The sequence below is a fragment of the Tachysurus vachellii genome, chromosome 19 (assembly GCF_030014155.1).
Source record: "Tachysurus vachellii isolate PV-2020 chromosome 19, HZAU_Pvac_v1, whole genome shotgun sequence".
Taxonomy (NCBI): domain Eukaryota; kingdom Metazoa; phylum Chordata; class Actinopteri; order Siluriformes; family Bagridae; genus Tachysurus; species Tachysurus vachellii.
Window position 1 is genome coordinate 11,814,067 of NC_083478.1, and position 20,704 is coordinate 11,834,770.

The 20,704-nt window shown below is 36.9% G+C and overlaps 1 protein-coding gene across 1 annotated transcript; it reads left to right on the forward strand.

Annotated features, from left to right (window-relative positions):
* The first annotated feature begins 741 nt into the window (after positions 1 to 741).
* Positions 742 to 18,807, forward strand: tm9sf4 (transmembrane 9 superfamily protein member 4). The gene is made up of 18 exons (XM_060894864.1): positions 742 to 817; positions 2,626 to 2,736; positions 3,980 to 4,079; positions 4,225 to 4,393; positions 7,966 to 8,110; positions 10,625 to 10,748; positions 10,982 to 11,100; positions 11,186 to 11,297; positions 12,311 to 12,381; positions 12,538 to 12,670; positions 12,774 to 12,855; positions 12,990 to 13,065; positions 14,403 to 14,486; positions 14,584 to 14,759; positions 14,953 to 15,016; positions 16,898 to 17,017; positions 17,324 to 17,413; positions 17,998 to 18,807. The coding sequence occupies exons 1-18, from the start codon at positions 749 to 751 to the stop codon at positions 18,145 to 18,147; spliced, it is 1,995 nt and encodes a 664-aa protein (XP_060750847.1). The 5' UTR covers positions 742 to 748; the 3' UTR covers positions 18,148 to 18,807.
* The last annotated feature ends 1,897 nt before the right edge of the window (positions 18,808 to 20,704 follow it).

Sequence of the window (20,704 nt, forward strand, 5' to 3'; positions counted from 1 at the left end):
CCAAGTGCGCACACACACACACACACACACACACACAAGGAATTTGTTGTGGTAAAAGGAGTGTATACATAAACACATACACACACACACACACACACACAAACTAGATTAAAAGGAGAAAAAAAAATAAAAATATAAATAATATACAAAGGTGCAGTTCTTTAGAGGCCTAGTAAGTACTGGATATTACAATTGTGTATATAATTCTGTACATTTTTATTACCACAGAAAGTATAAATATATATTACAGCCTCCAGGCTTTTGGAACATGGCTGTGCTCATTCTATCACAAGAGCATAAGTGAGGTTAGGGCAGTGATGTTGTGAAGCCTGGCATGCAGCTGGCATCAGTCTCCAAAGGTGTTCAGTGAGTTTGAGGTCAAGGATTATTATGATAATATCAGTTATAATATACACAAGGACACGGTCATTCTAGAACAGCTCCAGCTCTGCCTCCAACATGTGAGTTTGGAGAAAGCCAATATACGGCTGTGGTTGTCAGGTATCCATCAATATGCAGATAAACAAGTCGGTTTTCAACATAAACGTTCTCTAGCCTTGACATTCCGATTGTTAGTAAAATAAATAAAATCAACAGCCAAACGTAATAACATATACTAGCTACTGTGGAGTTTAATGTAGATGATTTATGTTTACACGCTACAACAATGCTAATCAATGGTAAGACGACATGGAATCTAAAAAAGTAAACAAACGAGCCTCTCGACGCAGCCTTAACCAAACACGTCATGATTTCATACAGTGAGTTTCCGGTGAGGTCACGAATGACACGTGTATTCAAGATGGCGGCCGCTATGGTGAGTTGATACGATAGCTCTATGTTTTGAAAAATAACACTCGTCTGTGTCGATTCGGGTGCGTGTATTTTAGAATAAGCGATTAAGTATACAAGTAAGTTGTTTTATACGTTTTAAAATACGTGTTTTCTTGGAATCAGACACGGCATTTAGCTCTCTGCTTAGCAAGCTAGATCATAAGCTAGTTAGCTTTCCATTCCTCTAGATTAGCTGGCTAAACCGGATAGTCATTTAATTTGTACAGTGAACCTTGAGAAAGCGTCTTATCGACGTGTCTAACGAATTTGAGATGTTTTTTTGGAAATGACACACTGTTTAAATAACAATATTCAGTAATAATTTGCTCATACGGCTCTTGTGACTGGATGCATTTTGAGACTTAACATTTTTTTGACAGTATTTGGCCATTTGTGTGCGTTTTGACTCCGCTCACTAGTCTAAAGCTGTTTTTGGGGAGATTGAATTCAGACTGAATCAAAATGATTCACAGTGACAAGTGACTCAGGACTCGATAACTTTGTGCTGTGCGCGAGCTTTCTTGTAGAAATAAATCAATAGTTTGCACGAGCACATTAATGATAACATTTAAAGATTTTTCCCTGTTATTGTTCAACTGTACACAGATACCGAGTCTATACTTTTGAGGTATTTGTACAGAATTGAGCAGTATTGGAATAAAATCACAAAATGTTTTGAAAAACGGAATTTAAAACTATTCTGTCTTTTATCACTTTTACCTAATAACATGTATGACCCAAGCTAATGATTGATTATGTGTAGGTGTAGATATATACATGACAGACTGCAACGTACAGTAAAAACAGTAGATAAAATAATTGGTTCCCCCTGCCCACTCCCCAGGACTTGTACGACACAAGAACCAGAAACCGGGCAGGAAAAATCACCACTGACCCTTCACACCCTGGACACAACCTCTTTCAGTTCCTCCCTTCTGGCAGGCGCTACAGAACTTTACCAAAACTGCCAGACACAGGAACAGTTTCTTTCCCCAGACCCCTTATCACCCTGATCAACAACTCACCATAATTATATTCCCTGCTTCATATCTATAAGTACTGCATTATCAGAACCGTCAGTCATCAAATCATCTGTATATATTACACACACCAATGCTGCTGTATCTTGTACAAAAAGCATAATATTGTACAATAGTGATATTTGCACTCCCACACTTTATGTACACAACTGATCGTTCATATTCTGTATTCATATTTAATACTCATTCTCTCTATATTGTATCTCATCGTCTGCATTGTCTTGTATAGTTCGTATAGTATAGTGTTATTTATGTCTGTACTTTTGAGAGTCACAAACAGCTGGAACCAAATCCCTTGTGTGTGTCAACACACTTGGCCAATAAACTCGATTCTGATTCCGATTCTGACATACAGTATATATACAGCACTCACTTCCTGAGTGAGGATTCTGTACAGTCACTAAATAAGAAATCTGAAGTTTAACAAGAAATCAGTTACAGAAGTCAGATACGCCACTGTATGAATGTTTAACGTTGCTACATTGTCAGTTTGGAGCTAATCCTTTTCCTCAAGAGTTTTGCAAATTCAGAAATGAATGCAAAATCGAGTGAGTGCAACGATATCAGACAAGTTTTCAGTTCTTCAATTTTAAACAGAGAGATTCTTCAAATTTGCGCCAAGACATGTTGTGTGACTTTATCACAAAACACGTTTAACCAAAGCCCTCTTTGATTCATGTTTATAAGAAGAATGCTCTGCTTGATAAAGGAGAGAGAAATAATGTGATGTGCCTTTGTGTTTGTTCTGCAGGAGTCGTGGGTCATGCTGCTGCTCCTCTCTCTGCTGCCTGTGGTCATGCCGTTCTATGTGCCTGGTGTTGCACCAATTGATTTCCATCAGAATGACAACGTTGAGATCAAGGTGTGCATGACTGTCTGTTCAGCTTTGTAAAAGGAGCTATACTGCACTATGCTATAATACACACTGACAATACACGGCTTCAAATATGCTTACTTTTAAACTAGGCTGCATAGCGTTGTTTGCTAACCTTTGTCCACAGATTAGTCTTTGAAATACTGTTTGAGCACTGCATAATGTCTTCACTATTTAAATGAGGCGTGTCAGAAAAGCAAATATAAGTAACTATAATAAGCATCTCGGACAGTCTATATGAGTTTTCTCGATAGTTTAATCCAACAAACAGAAATATGAATTCAGGAGTCTGGGATAATCCTTCACATAGTGACATTTTGACATTTCCATTATCTACAGGTTGCTCTGAGCTGAAATATTGGTGCGTCCCAAAGCCACATGCTTGTGCTTTATTCTGTGCCATTTTTGTTGTGTATATAGTGTGTTCACACTGAAAGTTCTCACAGGATGAAGTGCACTTCAATAACCTGGATGATGCGTTTATTTAACGTAGTATGGAATGTTGGACATCATTTGCAGCTTTGTTTAATAGTAAGACATAGGTGGTGCTACTCGGTCGCTGATGCAATTGTACAAATTTATTTGTGATTTATTTTTAAGCATTTTAAAAACTTGCCGTATTCTGAAAAAGGTTGAGGCTGTGCATTACATGCATTTAACCTCAGCTGCCATCAACTGGGAATAAATAAACTTTGAAAAATTGCTAAGGGAAAATGCTCATCGGGACATCAGTCTCTGTCTAGTCACTTTCTGTATTTAAACTGTATTTAAGCCTCATCATCTCTTAACTGATCTCTGACCTAAATCAGTGGTAACATGATTGTTGATAAAATCAGTCTGTTCTGTTCTGTTGGCTGAATTTCTTTAACATTTGTTTATTACCAACTGTACAGAGTGCATAAGCAACTTTCTCTAATATTTTGACAGCACCGGTGCATCAAAACATTTCCTAAGCCCATATCAGATTGTAAGCTGAATTGTTAAGAGTTGTGTCATAAACAAAGACATTTATACGTTATTTTTGTCATCTGTCAAAGTGCATTAATTGGCAGAGAAGCCAAATTTTGATTTAGTCAGTTTTAGAATTCACTACAATCACCTTGAGTCAAAGTACGTTTTTCTGCACAAGAAGTAAAGTTTTTCACGCTGCAGATCTTTCCTGTGTCTGCTCCATTGATGTGAAAATTGCATGTTGTGTTATTTAATAATGTACTTGTTTTGTCATGTGTAGGCAGTAAAGCTCACCAGTTCCAGAACTCAGCTACCCTATGAGTACTACTCGCTTCCCTTCTGTCGACCCACAAGCGTTGTGTACAAAGCTGAGAATTTGGGTAAGTTCCAGTGGAAAAAACAAACATGGCTGTGTAAGAAATGAACATGCTCCACAGTTGGATTGATGCTAATGAAACTGCCTTTTTTTGTTTTGCCTCTCTCGTTGGGGCGGTGATGATGGTGACGTTGGTGACGGGTGATCAGGCGAGGTTCTACGCGGCGATCGTATCGTGAACACTGCATACCAGGTGAAGATGAACCAGGACAAGAAGTGCGAGCTGGTGTGTTCAAAACCAGGACAGCCCATTAAACTCAGCGTGACCGACAGCAAGCTGTTTGCTGAGCGCATCCAAGAGGAGTACTATGTTCACCTGTAAGTTACTCTAATATCATTTATTCACCCACTGATCAATAGGGTTTTTACCGAGCTGAGAAGACCATAACATTTCCTATACCTTAAAGGTGCAATGGTCAATATTTATCTTTATAAAGTTATGTGAAAAATTATGCAGAATGAAAAAAGTGTTGTAAACCATTGTCTCAATTTAGGTGTTTATCTAAATTCCTAAGTTTACCAGTCGTTGTACTGTGAAGTTGCCAGTACGTGTTCCTACTACTGTCTTCCAGAGTAATAACCTTTCTCAGTGGATGGTGCAGCTCGCATTCCAGTTAACAACAAATCACTTTTCTTGCTTCTAAAATGAAACCTGACAGAACAGTGCTTGTATGTAAAATTCACCACTATATATATATATATATAAATGCATCTTATCATATGCGAGATGAATGAGAGGCAGTGAGTGGACGGATCACATTCGCTCTACTGTGTTTGCTCTCGTTGGTATTCGTTTTAGTCGTTCCATACTAAAATAAACTTAGACTTTTCTCAAATTTGTTACATCACTGGACACGCCCACATCTATACATCTTAAAAGTCATTGTCAACAGAGGTCACCAGCTATCACTGGAGATCAGTTATATTGTTGCTGCATGTGTAACTGTACCATCAGATTAAGAATTACTTACCTGTGGGGAAAAAACTGTTTGGAAAAATGCTTTCTGGTTTAAAATATTTGGTCTCTTGTTGATCATTGTACATACAATGATCCCCGATAGCTTTTGCATCCTTCACATCACATATATCATGTGGAAGTGGTAGCTCAATGGTTAAGGTGTTGGACTACTGATCGGAAGGTAGTTTGGATCCCACAGCCACAAAACTGCCACCCTGGACATCTGAGAAAGGCCATTAATCCTCAATTGCTCAGCTGTACAAATTAGATAAATGTCCATAATAATATATAAATACCATAAATAATAATTGTAACAATAATATATATATATTTATACTTCGCATAAATTATTATAATTTTGCATGTTTATAGAATCGTATTTTGGCTTTCAAGCAGTTGAATGTCTGTACTGGAAAGCGATACCATGACCACCAGGTTTTGAGGCTGGAACTGAGCACAGGCACAATGAAATCTTATTCAGCTTCACCAGTTTAACCATTAGTGACCTTTTCCCCCACAAACCTTACTTCACTTTTTTGCACTTTTAAGGAGGTCTAAATTTATAGACACATGAACTGATTGTTTTAGGTTTTTCAGTGCACCACTCTAAGCAAAACATGACGGGGTCTGTTGTTAAAGGAAAATAATTAATGCAGTACAATGTAAAAAACTCAATCCCATATGTGGAAGTTTATGAATGAACAGTTGATAAACAGTTTATAATTGTTACGTACAATGTGGTATGTTTATGGTATACATTAATTTTTTTTCCCCATTCTTGTTATGTCCACAAGCACCTTTTGTTTTACAGAGAAACTCCTCTCACCATTCATATTTATGTTTATAGTACACACACATCTGTAAATCACCTCTTATTACCATTTTATTTAACGTATTTAACTTATCTAAGTCTTGTAAAAACTGTATATCCTGCACTTGCTGCTATTGCACTCTGGTTAGACCTAAACTGCATTTCGTTGCCTTGTACTTGTACATGTGTAATGATAATAAAGTTGAATCTAATCTAATCTAATCTAAACTTAAGTATTATATTAAAGCTAACTCACTCTAGCTGCATGCATTAGTCACTCTTCCTTTTAAAGCTGTATCTCCAACCGATTTCATGAATCAAAACAAAACCATCATTACTGCAGTTTATATTACTTTGGATCATTTCGAATATTAATAAAAATATTTAATAAAAGTAATCTTTCCTTAAGTGCATGGTGTAATTAAGTTGTGGTTTAGCGTAAGGAATCATCTGCTACTGGGGCCATAGTTTTAGAGCTCAGGTGGTGGTGTGAGTTTAGAGGCATGCAGACAAGAAATCAAATTCCAGTTACAAACTTTTTCTTTTCTTGCTTTTCTGGTTTCCTTTAGGGCTTTTCACACTTGAAACTGTTAACTCAGGGTCATGTTAAACCCTTACTGGTTCACAATTAATCCTGGTTTGTCACATTAATGTCTCATATTAACACTAACAATTCATTTTTTATTTGGTTTTCACTTTTGGTTTGCATATTTGCAGTGTCAACAACCATGATTGGACAAATACGGCATGCAACCACCTTAATAACAGCTTGTCTCATGCTATCCCATCAGCGAGAATCAATTTCACCATGTAAAATCCTCCTTAGCAATTTTAAGATTCCTGAGACGTACAGAAGCAGGAAAAAAGTTTACACTACGTTCTTGTGACTGTACAAAGCATGTGATCTGAGCTATGTGCTTTGGAGTAGGGTTTCATAACCCTGTTTAAAATGCAGTGCTAGCGCTGCTTCTGAATTACCCGTGTGATACGTTCCTCTGGTTAGTTAAAAGCAGGGTTTAGAACAACAATAGCCTGGGGTTAAACTCAGTGAGAAAAGCTCTTATAGGTTTCCTTTGTATTGCTGGATGTGTTGTATAGGACTCAGAACTACTATGCTTCAATGCAGATTGTCAATTGAAACTACTTCAAACAATGTCCTATAATATGGAGAGAAAAAAAGAATACTTCTAAATTGGAGCTCTAGTCTTTAGTCTAGTTTAATATTGTAATACACACTGTGCCTGAATCGCAGAACTGGCTGAATCACCTACAGCTTCATGTCTGTACTCTAGCACAAAAAGCTTTGTGAACGCAAAGCCGTTTTTCTGCACCCTGGGTTTAAAAGGAAGTCTTATTGAAGCCTATTGAAATGTGAGCTGAATAGTAGAAAACGTGTAGGGTGAAAACACAGAAGCAAGTGAGACAACACAGCTTATGATTTATACTGTTAGGCTTTGTTGCAGGAACAAACACAACAGAATTCTCAATGTTGTGACCAGCTCTCAAGAAGTTATTTTGTCTGCTGGGCATTTCAGTGGTGAGAATAACATCACACTGTATATTTGCTCATGGCGAATAAATAACATTTTAATGTCTTACTGTGGGTGAGTTCATTCCCATCTGACAGCAAATATGTCAATCCTGCTATTAATGTGTGCGGTGTTACAACAGAAAAAAGGTCGCTGGAGGGGCTCAGTGTCTTGCAGCATGAAGGTTTCTGTTTCTGTAGATTTGAGTTGCTATTTTTAAAGAACTATTTAGGTTAACCTGCCTGTGGTGGATCAGTGAAGCCAGCACAAGACAGAAAAGTAATATTAGCTAGTTATCTACTAGCCACTGTATAAAAATGGCAATATGAGGAAAATATCACATTAAGAGGTTTCTATATATTTTTTTATATATATATATATATATATGTGTTGAAGCCTTTCTTGTCAGTGGACCTTTGAACTCCACAATATTTGCATTATCTGTTTTTAAGAATGATATTTTTTGAAAAAACTTTTATTTTCCAAAGAATATTGAATATCATTCGAACTTCGAATTTGTATTGCCAGCATTGTAGTTTCTTTTTTCCATAATTAACCCCAATACTTCTGACCAGGTAATATGTATTAACAGAATTGCAGACAATCTTCCTGTGGCCACCAGGCTGGAGTTTTACCCAAACAGAGAGGCAGGAACTGATGAGGAACAGAAGAAAGACATAGTAAAAGATGTCCAGTTTGAACATGGCTACAGATTGGGCTTCTCTGACAATAACAAGGTAAGTGCTGCATCTATTCATTAATCTTATTTATTACGTGGTGGTCTGAGAAAACTGTTAGCTATTGCTCTGACCTAAAAGTCAAATATTTTGAGATTTAGAGTTTTAATAAAAATAAAAAAATTAATAATATTAAACATAAAATTTAATAATAATAAAAAACATATTTTTTATTGTTATAATTTTTCTTTCTTTATTTATTTAATTTAATTTTTTTTAATTACACATGTGCGAATAATATACAGTTACATGTATGGCATTATGCTCTTATCCAGAATGATGTACAAAAGTGCTTTGAAGTCTGTCAATGAATACATTAATACTGGTTCACTAGGTCACAGACTTAGGATACCATTTACATAAAAACTCTGTTGGGAGGAATTATAGCATAATTATTATTTTTAAATAGATACGTTTACAGCATTTGGCTCCCTTATCCAGAGTGACGTATAAAAAGTGCTTGTAAGTCAGTGCTTTAGTGCTTTTGAGCGTAAAACAAGCAGTGAAGGTAAGAGCTAGTTTAAGTGTTTCAGGAAGTGACAGGTCATCACACATCATTTGAAGTGACTCAGCTGTTCTAACACGTTGCACAAGTTCATTCCACCATCTTTGTGCCAGAACAGAAAAGAGTCTTGCTGTATACTTTCTACTTAACCTGAGAGCTGGTGGGATATAATATAATATCTGAGTAAACAAACCTTATCTCAGATTGCACATGCATGTGCTCTTGTAGAACTTGAGTAACCAGCATTAACCATATTTCCATTTCTATTTGGTGTTGGATTTCATTCATGGATACGTCAGTCTCACCGAAATGTCTGTTTACTGTCCCACTCTTATTTTTAATTTGAGACACAACTAATGACAACTGGCATGATGACAGTGACACAGGTTTTACAGACGCAGCTGCCCTTTGTGTTTAGTGATGTGTGTTGCAGTGCATGCAAACACTAAATATTTCACAGTGCACTTTTTCACAGATTTTTTTAATGAGCTATAGTACTATACTATACTATACTATACAGTATAGTAAACTTGCAGAATTAAACAGTGATTATTTTTCTACCTTTTTATGTTTAAAAGCAAACCGTGATCAGAGAATCATCTGGAGATGAAGCAGTTAAATACCACAAGTGTATAAATGACCTCAGTGTTTTAAAGTTGATTATCTTTATGATCATAATGGTTACACACTTTTACCATTGTCAACCATTCTTTTGTGCTCTTTTCATATAAGCAGATGACTTGCTTCAGTGGGACTTGTGATTGTCTGTCTGTCAGCTTTAAAATACATTTAAAGAAAAAAAACAGTTTAGGAAATCTGGTCATTTTCAAAATTGTTTTTGTGGTGTTTTGTGTTGTTTTTATGTATTATTTTGGGAGGGTGTGTGTGTGTGTGTGCATGCTACTAGAATTGACTGAATTGCATGCACAGGATTCTTGTTTTAAATGAATATTGGTGACCTGTATGTAAGTACTTTCTATAATAGCTGCACTGTTTGATGCACATGATTTTTAAAAAAAAAAAAAAAAAAAAAAAAATGAGCTGTGGCTGAATGCATAATGGGCTGTGGGATGTGGTAGCTTAGTGGCTATAGCATTGAACCACAGATCAGAAAATAAAGAGTTTTAATCCATGGTCCACAAAATCTTCGGCTATGCCCTTGAGCAAGGCCCTTAACCCTCAATTGCTCAAATGAGATGATCTGTAAGTCACTCTGGATAAGGGTGTATGCCAACTCTTAAAATCTTTTTGAAAAATGATTTCTCTGACCATAAAGTGCAAAATCCTGGTGGAGCTGGTATTTCAAGGTTCAAGGTTTTTTGTCAGTGCCACCATATGTGCAGGCATACAGAGGAATCGAAATATATATACAAAATCGAATTTCTCTTTCTCTTATCAAGTGTTTACATTGGCAATGCAATATAGAGATAATAGTATCAGTAATAGCAGTCAGTGCAATAAAGAAACAGATTGTATGGATGCAACAGCAGTAATAAATGGACATATGTAAACCGAGTGAATATATCTCGTAAATCTCAGTGAGTAAATGAGTGTGTATTTGAACAACAGGAAAAAAAATCCAGCATCTATTGATCCTGTAAATTCAGAGTTGGATCTCCAAATATTTGGTGAGCATGCAGGAGATATCATATCCTGCTCTGCCTTTCCACTACTAGTAGTGACAAGTATTCTCCTGAAAGTACTAAGTCATTTCCCCATTGTCACTCCTAAGTAAGAATTTCCCCCCAAATGCATAACACAGACAATTTACTAAGTGTTGTTTTTGCTTATCTATGCCAAATGTGCTGCTTTCTATTAAGGCCAAAACTCAGGGCATTGCAAAACACAAACCTGTTTGACTCGTGTTTGCTGTTTCTAGATAAACTCTTGCTAAATCCCAGCTTTTAGATCTTTAGAGTGTCACAGCCCTGCTAGTGTACTGTGCGTGTTGTGGTGTTTCTGTGGCCTCTAACCTTTTAGTAAATGAACATGTTTTCTGCTTCCTGCAGTACTACTTGCACAACCACCTGTCCTTCATTCTGTACTACCACAAAGAGAAGGTTGAGGAGGAAGAGGAGCATAATTTCCGCGTTGTACGCTTTGAGGTGGTGCCACAGAGCATCAAGCTAGAAGGTAACGTCTTCACCCAAACTGTCTTAAGAAAAACAGTCGAATGAGCTGCTTTAAAAATCAGAGTGCATAAATGTTCATTTATCTTCTGTCTTTCTCTCTCTTTGTCTGTCTCTCCCTATTTCCCTCTCTCTCTATCTCTCTCTGTCTCTCTCTCTTCCTCTTCCTGTATTGTGTCTACACTCTTTCACTACAACTAAGAAGTGTGTTAAAGCTAAAAAGTAAATCTCTCTTAGACCTGAAGACTGATTTGAATGGTGCGTGTACGTTACCGGAGGCGAGTGGTTCTGCTCCTCAGGAGATTGATCCTTTGAAAGAGAACAGTGTGCTCTTCACCTACTCTGTGCACTGGGAGGTGAGACAACAGCTACCTTTTTTGCACAATGTCCATGTTTCCTGTACTTTCCTAATGTCTCTGTGTGTCTTCTGCTGGTGTGTAGGAGAGTCAGGTGAAATGGGCATCTCGCTGGGACACGTACCTCACCATGAGCGATGTACAGATTCACTGGTTCTCCATTGTAAACTCGGTGGTGGTCGTATTCTTCTTATCAGGTACAAATACCTCACTTGATGTAAAAATGGAATTTGTAAATAAAAGGATAAATAGAAAAAAATGTGTATAAGTATAAAGATTTACAAAAAAATTATAAGAAATTAAAGGGGAAATAAAAATAGCAACACTAATTGTACATTTTTGCAGGATGTGCAAAGTGGCCAGTGCAAGTGTTCCATTAAAAATCACATTGTTCACATTGCAACTGAAAACTGTACAATATATATACAGGATATACAAAAGCGGACCAGTGGAAAAGCTGAGTTTGAGGTCGGAAGATACATAACAGTCAGAATAGTGAGTGTTAATTTAATGCATATGAACAGTGGGTGGGGTAGTTGTTAATGTCCAAGGTGTCAAATAAAAGACCATGCTGGGTCCTGGTTATCGTTGTTGAACCTAGTTGAAGAAACTATTTTTGTGGCGTGGAATTTGACGTTTGTAAGTGACTGTTCCAGTTTTTAGAATACGTCTCAGAATACTTTCAGAATGTATTCAGAGGATTTAAATCGATTATTTTAGTAGACGTCCAGCTAGCCTCTTTTTAAACCTTTTAGACTGTGTGTGTGGTGTGAGGTGTTAGAAGTGTTAAGAAATTAAAGCAGCATTTCACTTCTCTGCTACTGTAAAAAGAAATACAGAAACAGGTCTCTGATTACTTGTAAGGTTTCATATGTACACGATCATAACCACACAGCTATAATCACAACCTTTTATCTCCTTCCCCCCACAACCTTTTATCTCCTTTTTTTTAAAGAAAAAAATCTGCAGACTTATGCATTTACATTACACTTCCTTTTAAGCGTTTAAATCTAGACTGGCCATTTATTTTATAGGCACTTGGAAACCCAGCAATAGTTGCTTCAGAATCACTTTTGATCGTTCTATTTTTAATGCAGCACATCCAGAGGTATAATAATAAGAGGAATATCATTTTAAAATACCACAAGGCTAGATTTTCTTGTTACAGCAGCATACGTGTCCATCACTTAATGCGTTTGCATGTTTGCAGGCATCCTGAGTATGATAATCATCAGGACCCTGAGAAAAGACATAGCAAACTACAACAGAGAGGATGACATTGTAAGTGAATCATGTCTGCCTCTATGCTTGCCTTAATATTGGCTACTCATTTTGCATTTACTAATCTTTCTCTCTCTCTCTCTCTCTCTCTCTCTCTCTCTCTCTCTCTCTCTCTCTCTCCCCCTCCCTCTCTCTCTCTCTCTCTCTCTCTCTCAGGAGGACACCATGGAAGAATCAGGCTGGAAAAATGTCCATGGAGATGTTTTCCGGCCACCTCAGTATCCCATGATTCTGAGCTCTCTGCTAGGTTCTGGGATTCAGCTCTTTTGTATGATCCTCATCGTTATCTGTGAGTAATTCATTCATGAAGATCCATGTGAAGCATCATAATAAGACTTCCAGAGAGAGAAACCCTATTGAAACTGATGTGTATATGTGTGTGTGTGATAAAGTCGTGGCCATGCTAGGCATGTTGTCTCCATCTAGTCGGGGGGCTCTGATGACCACTGCCTGCTTCCTCTTTATGTTTATGGGGTAAGATGTGTTTGTAACTATGTATGTGTATGTTTGTTGTCTGCTTGTATATGTACACACACCTGTGCATGAAATATTCCTTTTGAGAATTTAAAAGCTCTCTAGCTGGTTTAATGTGTGTGTGTCTTCTCCAGTGTGTTTGGTGGCTACTTTGCTGGCCGTCTATATCGCACTCTGAAAGGTCACAGATGGAAGAAAGGAGCTTTCTGTGTGAGTAATTCTACTTTAACACAATTACTAAATGACAAAAATCGATTTGCAAAAACAAATTTTCCACAGTTTTACCCCGCTACTGTTAAGATTGTAGGTGAAAGTTTGAATCTCACCACTGTTCTCCTTCAGATCATGTATTTATTCATAAACAGCCATTTGGACACGTGGAAACTAGTGAGCTAGATACATGCGTTATTTCGTCATCCTCTCTGGTTACAATTTTTTTTATTTAACCTTGAAAGAAATCAGTGTCACATCCGAAATAAATACACTACTTAACTATATTTTGTATTCACATCAGCTGATATACATTATATGGACAAACATTTGTCAACGCCGGACCAACACACTAAGATGTACTGCTTTTTTTCTTTTCTTTTCTTTTCTTTTCTTTTTTTTTTTTTAAACATACCATTTAATCTCCCCCGTTGTTGTTATATTAACTTGCTCTCGCCTGGGGACGCTTTCCACTAGATCTTGAAGTGTAGCTGTGGGGATTTGCTCCTTCAGCCACCAGAGCATAAATGATATCAGGCGCTAATGTCTGGTGAGGAGACATGGTATATTCTAATTCAGCCCAAAGGTGTTCAGTTGGTTTGAGGTCAGGGGTCTGAAGCATGTAACAACAGGCTACATTTAAACACGGGTTCCAAATGAATTCTGTTGTCTTGCCAAAATCAGTAGGAAGTACAGATCATTTGATTTCTCTGGTTGTTGACTGTACTGGTTAATCCTGGATATAATAAATAAAAAACCCCAATAAAGGCTTATTTATACTAGCTGTTAATATACGGCTACAATAACTATTACAGTTAGTGTTTGAATTTTAAATGCTCCTACCAATAGATCTGTTGTTTTTTTTTTCTGTTCTTCTGGATTGTTTAGATTAGTGATTGTAATGTGAGAGGTATTGATGTGCGACACAGTTCATGACAGCAGTCTCACCCACAGCAGAAGGTTTTAAAAACAAACAGAGCTATAAGTAGAAATAGAGCTGCTTGTCAGTCTTTGGACTCCATTTCATCTAGTGGCCAAAATCTCCCAGATTTACGCAAGATATGCTGTCGGGTATGTGAGTAGTGCTGATTGCAAAACACGTATGCCTAATGAAAGTAAAGTATACTGCAGTGCCTGCAGTGAATACCCAAACTACTCGTGTTTGCCTTTTCATATTATGGGATTATATTTGACTGTACATCAGTTCAATTCTTTATACACAGAAACAAAAAAAGCTGCCTTTAAGCAGATTTTATTTAAATAGCCTGCCGTGGCCTGTTCTGCTTTTTAAGAGACTAGCTAATTTATGTCAGATGTTGTTTTTGTGCTTCCTATAGACTGCGACCCTGTACCCTGCAGTAGTGTTTGGAATCTGTTTTGTGCTGAACTGTTTTATCTGGGGAGAGCACTCCTCAGGGGCTGTGAGTATATGTTCAAGCTGCCTCTCACACCTCACACTAATTTACACACTCATTTCACAAATGTTAAACAGCCAGTACATTTGTGCTCCCGTCTCAGGTACCGTTTACCACAATGCTGGCTCTGTTATGTATGTGGTTCGGGATCTCAATGCCTCTGGTCTATTTGGGCTACTACTTCGGCTTCCGCAAACAGCCCTACGACAACCCTGTACGCACCAATCAGATCCCACGGCAAGTTCCAGAGCAGCGCTGGTATATGAACAAGTTTGTAGGGTAAGTTTGGCCTATCTATTAAAAAAAAAACAAAAATGGCAAGGAATAAGAAATAGAGCTTAGTCATACTTGCTAATGAGAGCTGCTTAATGCTAAACTGAATAACATTAAAAAGTTTATTTTTAATTGCTAAGGGCCCCCGAAGCTAGCAAGCTTGATGTTATATCAATGCTATTATCTGTCTTTTATCTAGGATCCTGATGGCTGGCATTCTCCCCTTCGGTGCAATGTTTATTGAGCTCTTCTTCATCTTCAGTGTAAGTCTGGCTTGCATATACGCATAGTTACATCTACATGCTTTTGTGTGAATTTTGCATTTATATTTATGTAATATCTTGTAACAGATTTATCTATTTGTAACAGATTTCTTCAGTTCAACAGCTTACCTCATAGTGAAGATTAGGGTTGTTCCAGTTTCACAGTGTACGCTTGAATGTCTGCCTCACAGTTTTTCAAAATACCATAATAAAAATCCTACTAAAGCAGACTTGTGTATGTCAGGAGATGTGGACTGCCATGTCAATTTTATAGTTTCTCCTTTTAATATTTTGATTCTCTGTTGTAAATTCTTTACAATGCTGCCTTTGCTATTGACTGCCAGCTTGTTACTAGCTCTATCATAGAGACCTAGTCCTAAAATGCACAGAAGAACATTTTATCCAACAGGATAACATTATAACAATGGGATTTAATCTTTATCAGTACTTTTTTATCTACAAGAATGTGCAAAGTGACTTCTTTACAAAGAGTGCATAATCATTTTCTACTTAGTCAGCTGATACCATAAAACAATGGTATCAGTTTCAACTAGGTTGCCCTACAGGTAAAATGTCAAACTAGAACATCACTAATTTAAAGGGAGAGGATTTTCTTTGTTTTGAATGAAACGGACTAACCTGGAGTTCTCTGGCATAAAAAGGCCGAGTGTCTGTTCATCGTTCACTCGTGTGTTAATACCAGTGACTGTTCAAAATAATTTCACTAGCCATCCGTCGATAATTTTGATTCATAGACTTATTTTACTCGTAGACAAAGCTTTTTTTTTTTTTACTTTAAACGAGATTTTGCCTGTGTTCAAACTAAACGAATGTCTTCGCTTTGCCGTCCCTGTGTGCTAATAGACACAACAGAGTACTTCATGTGTGGGGCAGATGAAGTTGGGTCAGCTGTAGTTACAACACGATTTACTTCAAATAATGTGCTTCTTCTTGTGTTTGTGATGAGTATAATTAATGTACAAACACATTTCTGTATAGCTACATGCTGCACACTCATAACATTATTGTATGTTATGATTTTTACAGCTTATAGAATGTAGAGTTGTATGGTTTGAATGGAGTTCCTTCACAAGTTAAGATTGGAACAACACCTAAGGGCCTTTTTACACCTGGTCACTTCATGTGTTTTCTCTGATCCGATAGATATCTGTTTTGTTAAAACTGTTCCATTTACATCAGGCCACATAAATGCGTCTTGGCGAATCGGATATCAATCCAATCTTTCTACTCCCGCCCCAAATGCAAATATATTTTACCTCATTTCCGGGGTAATTGAAATGGAACACGCTTTGGTGTAGGCGGTTTTGCTACGAAAACTTGTTACTACAGTTATGCTACAAAAACGGCATTTACTGTTTGCTGCATTTTCGCTGGTGGCAGCAGTGCATTTTAAGACCCAATGTGAGACCTGTGTGAAAGATCACTTGCGAGTGACGTACTTCCATTTGGGAGGAGTATATCGCTGACGTATGTGGCTTGAACAACCACATTCGTTTACACCTGTCCAGTTTCATCTGAAATGCATCCCAGACCACTTCCTGAAGTGGTTTGAATGATCGGATTTATATTCGTCTCGAAAACGTTTCGGAGGGCATTTAGACCTGGTCTTTTTATGATCGGATATCTATCTGATCACAGAAAACGCATGAAGTGACCAGGTGTAAAAAGCCCCTAAGAAAACCAGCTTGTTTTTAGGCTCCACATTTCATCTAGCTGGTGTGATATATAACCTGCATATCAGCAATACAAGCAATACAAAAAATGAATGATATTCAGGTACAATCAACCTTAAGGCCGATTTAGTCTGTCTACAATGGTTGGTTTCTACTCTACAGTGAGATGTTTTCTGTTCCCAACCAGGCTATCTGGGAAAACCAGTTTTACTACCTGTTTGGCTTCCTCTTCCTGGTCTTCATCATTTTGGTGGTGTCCTGTTCCCAGATCAGTATTGTCATGGTCTACTTCCAGCTCTGTGCAGAGGTGTGTTATTTGTGTGGTTGGGGATTTTGTGTCCATATCATGACATTATTATTATTATTATTATTATTATTACTCTTATTAATCTTATTATTTACAAATGCCTACATAATATTTACAAGTTTAAAAATGTAAACTGTTGGATGTGCATTTGGATTAGATCAGCATGCCGGTTTGCCACAATGTCAGCAACTTAAATACATAACATCACTGAAGTATCCAAGTAAAGAAGTAACGAGATGTAAAATGTCAGCTGATATTTTCAGTAGATCTAATGCTTAGATATGTTTCTACCACCACTTTCACCAGGACTACCGCTGGTGGTGGAGGACGTTCATAGTGTCAGGAGGTTCTGCTTTTTACGTGCTCATCTACGCCATTTTCTACTTTGGAAATAAGGTAAAAACCCAGTAATCTAATGCTATTAGACACAGTTTTACATTTTTCCAACATGTTTTGCATTTCTTCCCTTGGGTGTGATTTTCTGCCTTAATTTGTACTAATGGACCAGTGTTGTGTATACTTCAGAATGTAAAAGAGCGCTCGTCTGTGAGAGATAAATGACGACCAAATAAAACAAAAATACGTAATGCAGTAATGCAACAGAATATTATATATAATCTATATGTTTTATGTTTTGTTACACAGCCAGGATTTATAACAGTGATGTAATGCAATTTATCCCATAGGGAAAATTAGTCTCTCTCTCTCTCTCTCTCTCTCTCTCTCTCTCTCTCTCTCTCTCACCCTCACAAACACACACACACACCCTCACTCTCTCTTTGTGTGTGTTTAATGTTAATTGCTTAAACAAAACCATATGTTTATTTACAAGGCTTCAGTTCTAAAGAAAGTGAAAATAGATTTCTGGTTTGTTGTATTGCACTGGCTCTGATTAACATAAGAAATAGTAGTGAAATTTGAACCAAACGCTAGAGGCTTTGAATGAATTAGATTATTAATTAACATTCCCTCTCTTCCAGCTGGACATTGTGGAGTTCATTCCCTCCTTGCTGTATTTTGGCTACACAGCCCTGATGGTTTTATCCTTCTGGCTCCTGACTGGAACAATCGGCTTTTACGCAGCCTACATGTTCATACGCAAAATATACGCCGCCGTCAAAATCGACTGAGCTGCAGTCCAAGTTCATTTTGTTACCTTTGGTTTGTTTGTTTATTCATTTTTTTCTTATTCATTTTTTTTTTTTTAAAACTTCTGGGTTGGCAAGCAAGCACTGAAACGAGTGTTTCGAGATGTGTGTGTGTTTGTGACCATTTCTTTAAGCGGGTTGTGTGCAACTCTGCCCCCTGTGGACTGGAGGAGGAAACAGTTGTTTTGTGCACAGAAAAGTCAGCCGATCGTTCAGTGGCTCCTCCGCAGAAACAGAGATTTCATTGTGTTAAATTCCAGAATTGTCTTTTTTTTTATTATTATTATTTAATTCTGACTTTCTTGTTGCACACATCACATGGGCCAAAGTATGTGATATTTACTTGTCTGTTTTTGGGGTTTTTTTTGTCATTGGAATAAGGGTGAGACAGTAAAGATGGCTAATATGATTAATAGTATATCCTTTTACAGACCATAGTCATTTTAAAAATATTCTTAATAATGTCATTTGAACCTGCTCCTAAATATTTGGTTCAAACACTCAACCTTTGTACATACGTGTGTGGGTGTGTGTGTGAGAGAGTAGGTGTGTGTACAGCATGCTGGAGGCAGAAAGAGTGTGAACTGATGCTAAAATATTGTGGCACTGAGAAAATGAGATTAAAATAACAACTTCTTCATACTGGTGTTTTCCCTGTACCATTACGATTATGGGCATATTAACAAGTCCCAGTCAATAGTAACTTACTTTTATAAAGAATCTAAACTTTTCTCTATTTTTTTTAAGTAATCCTAGGCAGCTTCAGCGATATTGGCAAAGTTGGGCAAACAGGTTGTGAATAATTATCAGTCTAGTTAAATCTCAGAATGGAAATATGATTGAAAGGTAATGTTCTAGATTGATCAAACTATAAACACCACAGGTTCACTAGATGCTACTAGAACTCGGACTGTATTATATTTCTGTGGATTAATAAGACATAATCAATTTTTATTTATTTTTTTATTCTATTTTATTTTACAGCTGCATCGCACATCCTCCACTGTCATTATATCATATATTGGGGATGAAAATTGCTTATTTTTGTCTCATCTAACCTCAGAACCGTCAAAGTTCCAAGTAATATATATTATGTTTATGTCAGTTTAATGAAAAGCTTTTCTAGTAGGTTATAGTTACTGCTTCTTCTGGAAAAAATCTGTGATTTTTTTTTTTATTATTATTTTTTCCCCCTCCCTATCCTTCTTGACATGTTTGCGAGGTAAAGTACAAAATTTAAGTATTTTAAATTATTTCCCTTATTTCTTAGTCATGGATGATTGAATGGGTGGAAATGGTACTTCCTTAAAATAATAATCACTTATGTGTTTGTATATATTAATGGATTAACGGTTATATATTTTATTTTCTACATAATTTCAGTGTGAGACGGATAAAGCACACACCTCTCATTAACATTTTTTTTCTTAAACACGTCGTTGTCAATGGTGCCAATAATCCTGAAGCTGTCTGTATATTCAGAAAGCACATTCTTCACATAATTTAAATACCTACATTTCTTTTTTTTCCCCTCTCTGTATTTCTGTCCTACATGTTCAAGCTTCTGTTCTTTCTTACTGGGGAAAACAAGTCAGAATTACCACTGTAAAACTGTTGCAGGCTGTAGAGCTTACCACCATACCATGAAACAGTTCCTTTGTTAGAGCTGTGAAGGCAGAAAGGAATAGAAGTTCAGCTGAAAGACTCGACACCTAACAAGAAGTGTGTGCTATGGCTAGCGGAAGTGCAGGAAGTCCATTGGGTTCTCAGAGGTAGCAGTTTTTAAAATCCATGTCTACTTGGTGTGTATGAGAACAACTACTTTTGTCAGTATATTAATTTGGGTTCTTTTTGTGATCGTGATCTATTCAATTCTAAAATTTGCCTTAAGGTAGTGAAATTTTAATAGGAAAAAATAAGTAAATAACAAATGTTTAGTCCAGATTAAATTCAAACTGCTTGTTATGCTGTACTGCGTGACCTCCATGTCCTTATCTTTAGGCTGAAGTATTGGTATAAAGTACGCCACTACGTGGTGAAGGGATTGAAGCAGATTGCATTACCTCTGGAGATCCACCAACATTAATAGTTAATGGCAATTAGTTAAAAAAAAAAAAAAGTAGCCATGATTACAAGTAGTGCATTTATAGTTTTCCACTTCCACTATGAATTCCCATCTAGCTCCACATTCTGTATTAATCTGCAGAGCTGCTTTTAAGCACTCATTTCTTAGAGAATATTATCTGTCTGAAAAAAGGTTTCAAGGGTTATTACAAAAATATTTTCTACAGATGTACTTTTTCTTGCCTGTTGAGCGTGCGCGTTATTGCGTACATCTACAGTGGATGTAAATACACAGCTTTGTATTGTTGCATTGTGAAGCTCTGTATGTACAGGTCATGTTCTTGTTTTACATTGAAAGCATGTTTCATTTTATATAAAAAAAAACAAAAAACAACGAAACAAAAAACCTCTTATGGCCCTCCTTACTCAAAACGAATGTCCAGTTCTATTATGTATGAAAAAATAAAAATCCGGA